Source organism: Liolophura sinensis, chromosome 3, assembly GCF_032854445.1.
Source record: "Liolophura sinensis isolate JHLJ2023 chromosome 3, CUHK_Ljap_v2, whole genome shotgun sequence".
Classification (NCBI taxonomy): Eukaryota; Metazoa; Mollusca; class Polyplacophora; order Chitonida; family Chitonidae; genus Liolophura; species Liolophura sinensis.
The window spans coordinates 11,892,198-11,903,609 of NC_088297.1; the positions used below are offsets into that span (position 1 = coordinate 11,892,198).

At 38.9% G+C, this 11,412-nt stretch overlaps 1 protein-coding gene across 1 annotated transcript; it reads left to right on the forward strand.

The window, feature by feature from the left end:
• On the forward strand, positions 1-10,402 carry LOC135463870 (calmodulin-A-like). Its single transcript, XM_064741326.1, has 6 exons — positions 1-351; positions 4,573-4,645; positions 5,547-5,574; positions 6,715-6,858; positions 8,102-8,353; positions 10,147-10,402. The coding sequence occupies exons 2-6, from the start codon at positions 4,634-4,636 to the stop codon at positions 10,173-10,175; spliced, it is 465 nt and encodes a 154-aa protein (XP_064597396.1). The 5' UTR covers positions 1-351; positions 4,573-4,633; the 3' UTR covers positions 10,176-10,402.
• The last annotated feature ends 1,010 nt before the right edge of the window (positions 10,403-11,412 follow it).

Below are 11,412 nucleotides of genomic sequence, written 5' to 3' on the forward strand. Positions count from 1 at the left end.
TGTTGCTGGATATACAGCCTTGACTGTAGTAAGTCAGTCACCAAAACACGATCCCTAGAGTGCAGGGACAGCGATCCAGACAGAAGATTTCGTACAGTGTAAGCAGCCTACAGACCTTCTGAGTACACATCGGAGCAAGTGTTCATTTGTTCCCGGCAACAGGGTCACAGGTAACCTGCAAGATTGTACATCTTTCCACAACGGCAAAACCCTGTCAGCCACTAGACCCGCGGGATAACCAGCAGTGCATATCTTACACACCGGCATGACCACAGGAAAATAGTACTGACATGTGAAGAGTGTGTCTTAGGGTGAGATGCTTACAGATTCCCAACATCCCCAACAAGCCAGGTACGACATAAGCTTATTAACACGTGCAGTCAGTCCACAAGGTGTATGTGGGTCAGCTGTGTTACTGCTATAGCATTAGCTACGTTACTCAGCCACGAACGTAGCCAGTAGAAGACATTAAGACACATGATTTAGGCCTACAGATCGACCTTCGATACACTGCACATACGTCTACATAAATCGAACCGTGGTAAGGAATTGATTCACATTACCTACATCAGTATACACTAATCCTAAGGCCTGAACTGTAAACATAAGTCATACGATGGCTTCAGAAATTGATCGACTTGGCCCGAGGTATATACTGCTATATGGCAAGTACATAGAGAGTATGTGCCCTAGATCCAAACCGAGGATCACATGCAATAATGTCACTACGTATAAATCAATCGCGCATATGCCAAGAAAGACTGGTCGCCAGGGGAAATATTTGGGGAAATGAAATAATGTAGTACTTATTAGTGGTCAGTTGGGCTAATTCAGCTATTTGTTGGTGATAATTGTACATTTATTTGTGTGTGAGGTATCTGGCGACTGCCGGTAGTTTACTCCCGAGTACCCCGGTTTCTTCCACCCATAACAAAATTCTTGAGCTTCCCAGTTAATGCCTAATTAAAAAAAAAAAAATAAATTAGTTAATAAATAAATAATTACATGTAATCAATAGTACTGATATACCGCCGTGTTAACGTGCACACTGGTATATCATAACAGGTACGCGAAGTGTACAATATTACTAAGGGTGGAAGTTATCAGTAAGTGTAATTCTAAGACTCCCTTGTGAGTCACAAAGTGAAAAAGTGAAAAAAAGAGTGAAATATATAAAATATTTTTTTAATGCGGTTGATTAATTTTTCTGGTATGTGCATCATTTAACATATATTGAACGTATTTTCATTGACGGCCGTTACTTGGGAAGGTCAAGCACCAACCTGGCGATTGTTGTCGGTTTACCCCGGGCTGTGTTCGGTTCCCTCCCACCTTAATGCTGACCGGATCAGACCGCTAAGAATATAAGTGAAATATTCTTGAGTACGGCGTAAAACACCAATCATATAAATAAATAAATAAATAAATATTTTTTTTGATTCATATACACAACAAAAACAAAAATCCTTATTATGAACCGTATATAAATAATATAGCAAAAATTTAGAAACACTGATTTTCATTTTATTAATACTTATGTAAGATATTGCACAGTTTATTCAAAACCTTTCATTAGTTATTTATTTGATTGGTGTTTTATGCCGTACTCAACAATATGTAAGTTATACAATGGCGGCCAGCATTATGGTGGGTGGAAACCCGGCAGAGCCCAGGGCAAACCCACGACCATCCGTAGGTTCCTGCAAGACACCTTTCATTAAATTATATATTCAGATTTTACGCATAGAATATCCTGACAGTGATTAGTTGAAAAAGACGCAAAAATGAAATATTTCATTTTTTTTTCCTATTGGAATTATGCTTTAAGAACAGAAATTATAAAATTATAAAACTATGTTTTGTAGTTAAGGAAGTAAATTTGATATTCAGCAGAAACTTGTGCATTGTGTGTCATTTGTACGCATCTACACATCTATAACACACGTTTTATTCTTCTGAAATTTTTATATTACGGAAATTGTGGTCTCTGAACCGGAAATGGCGATTCCACCACCTACTTTCTACCCAGATACATTCATATGCATTCGCGCATGGGAATTCGCGACCTGCTGTCTCTCCGCGCGAGTTCTGTTGTTGCACATGATAGGCCTTTCATTATTTGTTTGGTTAGAAACTCGCGTTTCCTTTGACCAGTGTTCAAGCTGTACGGCATGAATGAGTCTTTGGCAGCTATAATATGTACCGGCAGATCAATGCTCGCTGTTGTCTGCTGAAAGAATAAAGACAGCACTTAAAGCACATACAACAGTAACCTGGGCAAATTTTGACAATGCTTCGGTTTGTACACATTGTCCCTTTCCAGAGGCGTAGGCTGGGAGGCAAAAATGTTCCGCTCAAGCCGACGAAAAAATATTTTAGCCTATATTTCTTACGTAGCTATTAACATTCATTCCACAGATATTTGCTGTAGCCTACATATGGTCCAATATTTCACTCTCGTACCAATTTACTAAATAGTATATAGGCCCATTTAGACATGTTCTGTTATTTGAACCATTCCATATTGTTCTCGGTGGAAGACAACGTGTTTTACAGAATTACCTCTCTTGAATCGTATCGCGCCGGCAGCAGTAGCGGCACCTGGACCCTCACCTAATAGACCGTGATAGTGTCGTTCCGCTCTTGTCAAATCACCCTCCCGGGTGAAGCCCGGATATGTGTGTGGTTTCCAAGCATAACATTTTAACCAGGAGGATTCAGTTGACAACACATTTAATTTTACCGTTATATAATCGCAAGAAGCCTTTAATCGATACAACTCGGTGATGCTGTCTCTGTTTCCATTGAATTAGTATCGTTTGTCATGTGGAATAGTCAGTCAACTGTAACAATTAGGATGAGATGGTCGTAGATTTTCACCGGGCTCTGTTCGGTCTTTTTCCAAGGTCGTGTAAGTGAAACATTCTTGAGTATGGTGTACAAAATCAGCCAAATAAATAAATTACTAAATCTAGGTTATGACTTGTGAGTAGCTTTAATCATCATTTGTTTTGCTCATACACGGCACGAAGAAGTCAAATGCACTCCTTATGTTCCCTCTTTCTTCATTGGCTCTTTTATTTATTTATGTTTTATTTATCTGCATGTATTTTTTATATGGGCTTTGGCGTCATTTTCATAAATATTTAAATGAAACCACTTCAGTGCTCAAAGCAACCCAGCATTCTTTGCCAGGCATCTGACATAGTCCCTGACTTAAAGATCCAGCCAAACAAGCGAAAGGTAGATTCGAACCCTCGACCTTGTTGGTCAGAGGTCGATCGGCCGCAACCAGTTAACGCTTTGTTTTGTCTGACGTCAGGTCCCTACTTCTGCTTTAGCCATGGTGCTGTTGGGGGTTTTGATTTGCTAGTACCTAAGCAGTAACATGAACAGTCAGAGTAAAACCCTATTGCTTGACTCTGGCGACTTTGCTCCTGCACGAGATTCCTCACGTGAGCTCTCTTGCAAAACTTTTCAATTCTGTAGAAAGTGATACTATTTTTGATTTTCTCTCTACCACTGGTATGGCCGGAATGCTGCGATTTTAAACTACCGTCTGTGTTTGTTATGTGACTTCTGATGTCCTTTTTTGACTGACTAGTAAATGAATTATCCGTAGTAGATCGACTACTTGACGTTTTATTGTCGCGATAAAACTGAAATATTGTTGAAAACGACGTTAAAACTTTCACTCACTCACTCACTCTCATTTGCCAGTTATGACACTGCCGTTGCTTCTTTGCTTTATTACTGACGAACCTTTCCAAGTATGCTCACCATAATGGTGGGCAGGAAATGGTCTTCATTTCACGTTCTAATGAACATTAGGCAAGGCAAGCGGATATAGGATTTGCAACCTAAATACCGACAATTTTCTTCCACTATTCGATGCTTTCTTGGTCTCAGACTTTATTGCTGACATTTTAATGACCACCTTAATTACCGTGCACACGGCTGAAGTATTTCATAAATTTTCTAACGGTTCTGAAGTGGGCTCTGCTTATAGCAACAAGGGCTTTCGAAAATCGAGGCCATCATTCGTGGTCCTAAATCACGCTATACCTCAGCTTTTCGTCGGCCAATCAGTAGCGTAACATACACGTAATCTCGTTCTAACTTATACGAGCCTCAAGTTGGCTCATGGACAAGGGCATATAATATCCAGTGTCATTTAATATTGATCACTCCTAGAGGGTAATTGCATACATATTTTAGCGGTGTGTTTAAACTCTATCAGGGACTTCTCGGTCTACCACAGCTTTGTGGATAAAAAAAGACAATAATACCTAACATCGTCGACTCTGTTCTTAGGATAAACGGAGAACCATCGCTACAAGACGGCAAATTGCATTTTGTGCCAGCTGTGTTCGAATCATTTAGGTAAATTTCAGTACGATTGAGACATGCTTTTAACAGGCTTTTATGTTCACATATGGCTTGAACAAGTAGATTATGCTGCTGAAAAATTCATGAACAACTACACGTGAACAATAGGGCGCCATATATACTTCTATAAATAGACCGTAGTATGTTAACGACCACTTTATAACGGTTCTCTTTCTTCTGCAGATCCAAACACACGGGTATAGCTTGAAGGACGGTACCATCAAATCCGGCAACAAGAAACAAAATGTCCGCAAAGGTAAGATGAGTAGCACTTCATACCCGGATGTAGCACCTTATAAACGGGTGTAGCACTTTACATCGTCTCATGATCTGTTAACGACCGCTACATTTCTATACGAGGTCTCTCCCGCCGTACGTGGGATGGTTTTTACGGCAACCTGCGGATGATCTTGGGTTTCCCGCGGGCTCTGTCCGGTTTCCTCCCACCATAATGCTGGCCGGCGTCATATATTCTTCAATAAGGTATAAAACACCAAAAAAAAAAAACAATAAATAAAAAAGTAAATCTAAACAAAGTCAAGCCATAAGAGTAGGAAAGTACCTCGCTGGCCGGCCTCATATATTCTTCAATACGGTGTAAAACACCAAAAAAAACAATAAATAAAAAAGTAAATGTCGAGCCATAATAGTAGGAAAGTACCTCCGATCGAAAAACTACATTATCTACAATTTGGTAATGGATATTCTGACATTAATGCAATTTTCAAGATATGCAAAATAAGCAATAGAATATGGATGGGTTATATTCAACCATAACAACGGCGGGATAGCCGGATTCAAAATCGACGTAGAGCGGCGCTAGTGGAAGGTTAAAGCATCGACTTGCCCCCTCTAGCAAGCTCTTGACAGCAATGAAGGCCCATGTGCGAACCCAGACTGCACTGTTTTGGGCTGCTAATATTTCAATATTAAAATTAAAACTTGCATCCACATTTGTGTGCACATAAAGTGAACATTTTTTTAAATTTCACAAATATATTATGATTTGTATTTTTTGCCTATTTTAATTATGAGACACTTTCGTCAAAATCCTGTTTTAATCCAGCATTAGTTAAAGTCTAGCTTACGTAAGTAAATTGCTGAACTCATTTAAACTCTTTAGTCTGTGTAATGTTTGTACATTTTATGTTTTGCAGAACGACCTTTCAAAGGAGAGGATCGCAGGTATGTTAAGATTCTAATAGAAACGTGGCTCTGGGTATTTTGATAAGGGAGTGCAGCAGTGCTTCACATAAACAAACATGCATTTTTTTACAAAGTTACAAGTGAAAGTCACACCTTAGTTCAAACATTTTTTTTTGGCACTGCGGTTTCCTATGGTGGCTGATAGCGTCCATTTTCAACCACAACCTTCGAGATCCCGCGTATCCGCCAGCGGCGCTTTTCTCTTCCATGCCACTATGGGGGGGCATGAAGGTCAGGGTGTCACTGAGGTCGCAGCTGCTATAAGCCGATATCGGCTGCCATCAGCCGCCATAGTTTCCAACACCACCCATAAACATTGTCACTGTCATAAATATTCTTGAGGTATAAATCAGTCAAATAGCTTTGATAAAGTGCCCCCAAACCATAAAGAAGGTGTATTTACTTGATGACACGTTTTTTTTTTCACAAGCCTGTATGCAAAAACACGCCTGACAATGGAAAATATTGCATTAAGTCATTTATGCAAATTATCAGGTTAATTCATTTCTTACTAACTGTGTATCGTATCGAACACTGTCGAGAAAATACAGTGATTAGCTTAAAAGAAAGGTATGGAAGAAAACACGGCGCAAAAAACAAAAACACTTCATTTTCAGTTTAGGTGTCTTGACTTCAGATTTTACCCATTTCAAGAAATACAAATCAGGAAGAGAATTTCGGTTTCTTTATGTTCACAATAGACGAGGATCAAAATCAAATCACAATCGAAACTGACTCGAACCCAAGAATTGAACCCAAGACTCGTGGCTTTACGTCAGGAGATTTGTTAGGTACCTGCCGAAGGGCGGTGGTTTATTCCATGCACTTCCTCATAAACTTGATGAATCTGCCTCTGGGAGAGGTGAAGCAGTTAGAAAAAACGGTGCAAACATCCGATCATGAATCGTAAATTAAATAGACAAATTTAAAAAAAAAAATTTTAAAAATACACAATATTTGTGTATTATAAACATATTATAACAGCCATCAACGTATAGGTGAAATATTCTTGAGTAGGGCGTAAAACGCCAATCAAATTATTAAAATAAACCTCTTGTGACGCCGAATTAAGCTAACGTTCCAAAATGCACAGCACCGGTAAACTTTGTTGATTTTCAGAAATCAAAGAGGCGTTTAAGATGTTTGACAAAAATGGCGATGGTGTGATTTCCATCACGGAGCTGGGGACAGTTTTGCGAGCTCTGGGACAAAATCCTACCAACAAGAACCTGGAGGAAATGATCAAACAAGCAGACATCACACGTAAGTTACTGGTTTGTGCAGCTCAAGCGTGGGGATAACGCCTGAGTTACTGGTACATTCTGTTCAAACACGGATTCACGCGTAAGTTACTGGTTCAAACTGTTCAACCGCGGACATCACGCGTAAATTACTGAATCATACTGTTAAAACGGAAATATCACGCATAAGGTACTGTTTTTATACTTTTCAAACGTGGACACCACGCGTATGTTACTGGCTTATGCTGTTCAAACGCGAACTAAGGATTCCTTCGTCGTCATATGACTGAAAAATTGTTAAGTACGACATTAAACCCCGAGCATTCACTCACTCAAACGCGGACATCACACGTAAGATACCGGTTCACGGATACTTTTCAAACACGGACATCACGCGTAAATTACTGAATCATATTGTTAACATGGAAACACCACGTATAACTTACCGTTTTTTATATACTTTTCAAACGTGGACACCACGCGTAAGTTAATGGCTCACGCCTTTCACGCCGGACATAATGCCTAAGTTAAATGTTAAAACGCGGACATCACGCGTGACTTCAGTTACCGGTTCATCCCTACTTTTCAAAGGCGGGTGTCACACGTCAGATAAATGTCCAAAGGCGGATATCGCGCGTAAGTTGCCGGTTCATACTGTTCAAATGCCTGTGTAACTGATTTAAATTCTTCGTTTTTTAAAACCTTACATGGCAGTACTCCGAATACTGTTCCTATAACTTACTATATTCCTATAAGCTAACCAGTGATATAAATCATTTGAATTTTATGGTGTTATTATTTGTCGATGACGATAAAGACTTATCGATAATCACGAATACTTAACTATCGACAAAATTCATCGATACCAGCCAATATCAACTGAGAGTTCAATAATTTCCTTCTTTGTATTAGCTGGCCTAAACGTTTGCAGTCGATGATACCTATCATTATGTATCTGGTCCAATTGTTCTTGAGACTGAAACATAATTCTTTTCCCAAATATTAAGAAGTTACCTACCGGAGGATAGTGGTTTTCTCCATACAGTCCGGCTTTCTCCACCCATAAAGTTGTCCTTGGTCGGATAAGTGAAACAATTTTTAGAACGGCGTTGAACAAAACAATTGGCGAAATATTGTAAGATTGATTTCAATGCTGAGGACAACGAGTAAACGCTAGGTAGATGTGTAAATTAACTGTGCACCGCTACTGTTGCATCCAAATTATTGTAGCTTTCTGATCGTACCAGTTATTGTTGGTTTTTCAGAGAACGGCGTCATCGACTTTAATGAATTCACGAGACTCGTTTCCGTAAAAGGCTTGAAATCTCAAGAGGAAGAAAAAGAAGAACTGCGACTGGCATTCAAGATTTTTGACCGCGACAACAGCAACTTTATTGATTCTGCGGAATTAGCGGAAGTTATGAAACGTCTAGGGGAAGAGGGTTTGACGCCAAAGGAGATAGACGAAATGATTAAAGTCGCCGATAAGAACAAAGACGGGAAAATAAACTACAATGGTTAGTGTTTACTCTAAAGCACAAATATTCTATTAGTTCAAAATTAATATTCCATGAGACTAACAGACTATTATGTTGAATATGAGAAAGTATTATGTTATAATATCAGGATAAATTGTAGCTCTGACTCAGACAACAGACTTTCTGTTAAAATTAACAGATTATATTTTTATTGTACCCATGAGTATCCATGGGTGTACTTAATGTCACTCGAACTTGTGGTAACTAAATCTACGAATTTCATGGCAGTATAAAATGTCAATGTACAGTATGTTTAGAATTGTTGCAATATCCCGCAAAAAATGTTATTTTATACCTATGCATTCCTTTAAGTGAATGGCCGATGTTAAAACATACACGTGATGACAAAGCGACTATGAGCTGTTGAAAGAGTATGTTCTCTAAATAGTTCATTTATGTCAGCTCAGTGAAATATTTTGGGCATAATCTTGTTGTGGTTATTTACAGAAGTTGATTAACTAGTTAGTTCATAAATAACGTATGTATTTCCAAAGCGGGCTAAGCCTTCTACCAGTGTTATGAACACAGTTTGTGAGTATACAAATCTCTAATTCTTTATCGTAACAGTACCCGCCACAATCATAGGTCGAAGTAAGAGTTATGTCCCTTAGACTGATGTTTGATTTCCGTCAACTTTTGGAAAAGTAGTCGTTTTAAGAATGGGAGTCTCGAAAAGCCACGTGTACTCTGTCAGTCACAGTTCTGCTCGCAGCCAGTCCCATGTACTTTAGCGTTAAAACATATATTAATAAATCCATTTATTTATTTATTTGATTGGTGTTTTACGCGGCACTCAAAAATGTTTCATTTAGTTGGTCGGAGAAGAAGCAAGCAAAAGCTGGAAAAAGGAAACATACTGGGGGAAATCTTACGTTATGAAACAGTAGCATGATTTTATAGTTTCGCTATGCAAGTAATGTTAGCTAAGAGATTCAACTTAACATTTGAGTATAAAAATGTAATGCATAGGCCTAATATTCCCGAGTTGATTTCCTATTTCAAAGATACTGTAAGCGGTGGTTACCGTTTGATAGATGAATGGACTATCAATTGAGCACTTCACACAACGCATATCTTGATTCCCGGACCATGCAATATCCAGAGCGTTGTGTTTGCCTGAACACAACATGTTTTGGTGACCACGCGCATGCGCGGCGCTGTATGCAGTGCGCAAATACGCGTCGATTCTGGAAACTCTCGTTCAGGCGTGTATATAGCCCCGTCAGAAAAGAAAGCAATGCATAATTAATTAATAGTGTTCATGAACTTAGTGTACACGTTTTCATATTTTCATCTACGAATTGCCAGCCAGTTAGCTCTGAAAGGTTAGAACAAGGAAAGATGACTGGTTGACCGGGTCAGTATAATGTGACTAGGTGGGATCCCATGTATGGTGTCTCCCACATGATACGTCAGTGGCGGCAGCACTTTGGAGGCATTGACTCGCTCTGCCACAAGAAGACACAGTACATGTACACACATCCAATGACTCTTCGTCGTCATATGACTGAAAACTTGTTAGTACGACGTTATACCCCAAGCATATTTACCGACATACAAAGGCAAAAATCAGGTTTAACCCCACACCTCGTGTGTTCTAGTGATTGAAAAGTAATCGCCTCTAGCCACTACCAAGATAAATAAAAATATAGAAAAAATACCGAATGATCGACATTGGACTGAACTCAGCTCCTTTGTACGGTGGGGTAAACTCCAGAAGCACCATTCACGACACATGTACTGTCAAATTTGTTTTCTTTTCTCTGTTACAGAATTCGTGGAGTTGCTCTGCTCGAATTAAGACGTAGCCTCTTTCTGGAGTTCTGTGTTTCCTTGTATTGCGGTAACTTGAAACTACATCTTGCCATATTTCACGGAACTACCCCCAAATCTGAAGGACGAATCAAAATTCACATATACGATTTCAAACTCGACCAAAATGTGATTTCAGTGTATTTAAGTTTGTATTTTGAATGTATTTTTTATGTTTATTTATTTCGCATTTAGTTGATGTAATAAAGCTCTGTTAAATGATCTCGTTGCTTGTCATATATCGTTGCACTTTGTTTCATGTCTACAGATGTCAGTGCAGTATTTATTTATTACTTACTTAATTATTTATTTATCTATTAGCTGTTATACGCCAAACAGTTTTGCTTTCATACAATAGCGGCCAATTTTATGGATGGAAGAAACAGAGGTGACCTGGGTAAAACACTGACCTTCAGCAAATCACTGACAAACTTTCTTATGAGTGTCTCTGGCACTCCGCTTCATAACTGTGTCTAATTCTGTATATTTTAGATATTTAGATCGCCATGTTGCAAACATGAACAGTTGTAATCGAAACGCAACAGAGATACATATTCTGATTATCGACAAGTTTTAAACTATAGTCTATTTCTTTTGGAGAGTCGTGTATATTCAGCTGTCTGTAAATCAGTCATATTCGCTACCAAAATTGCCTTTAACCAGTGTCCCGTAACAACACAAGCACAAGCTCTACACATTGACATGTTGAACATCCGTGTTATTACAAGGAAAATACGGTTAAAATACATTTTCTAATTCATAATGTTAAACTTCATAAGCTTAGTTTAGATACCGAGAACTCATTGCCTTGGGTGACGTCATAATTGTTCAAAACGACGTTGCATGCTGGACAATGGGCGTGGAGAGTAATTTGTTTTACAATGGTTGCACCATCAAACTCCACGCAGTAACACAGCATACACTACTGCCTCTGCGAATAGACTACATGGCTTTAATTTCCAAACATCCGTCCCTAAATCCATACCGTCGTGAGCTCATATACCACAAGAAATAGAATAAAATGCATTTATTAAGGTTATGTCATAATGAAACGTGTAAACAATTTCAAATATGGCAGTGTCAGTAACACGGTTTACAGTTAAGTCCATAGCAGTTTAGGTAACTGGTGTCGGCCTCCGTCAAAACACGCTGAACTTCGCCCAATATCCAGCATACCACTGGTTTTTAAATAATTATGACGTCACCCGAGACAATGGGTTCTTGAC

Coding starts and splice junctions, on each gene's coding strand:
- LOC135463870 (XM_064741326.1), top strand. Junction 5,575..6,714: donor TTCAAAGGAGAGGATCGCAG/GTATGTTAAGAT, acceptor GTTGATTTTCAG/AAATCAAAGAGGCGTTTAAG. Junction 6,859..8,101: donor CAAACAAGCAGACATCACAC/GTAAGTTACTGG, acceptor TTGGTTTTTCAG/AGAACGGCGTCATCGACTTT.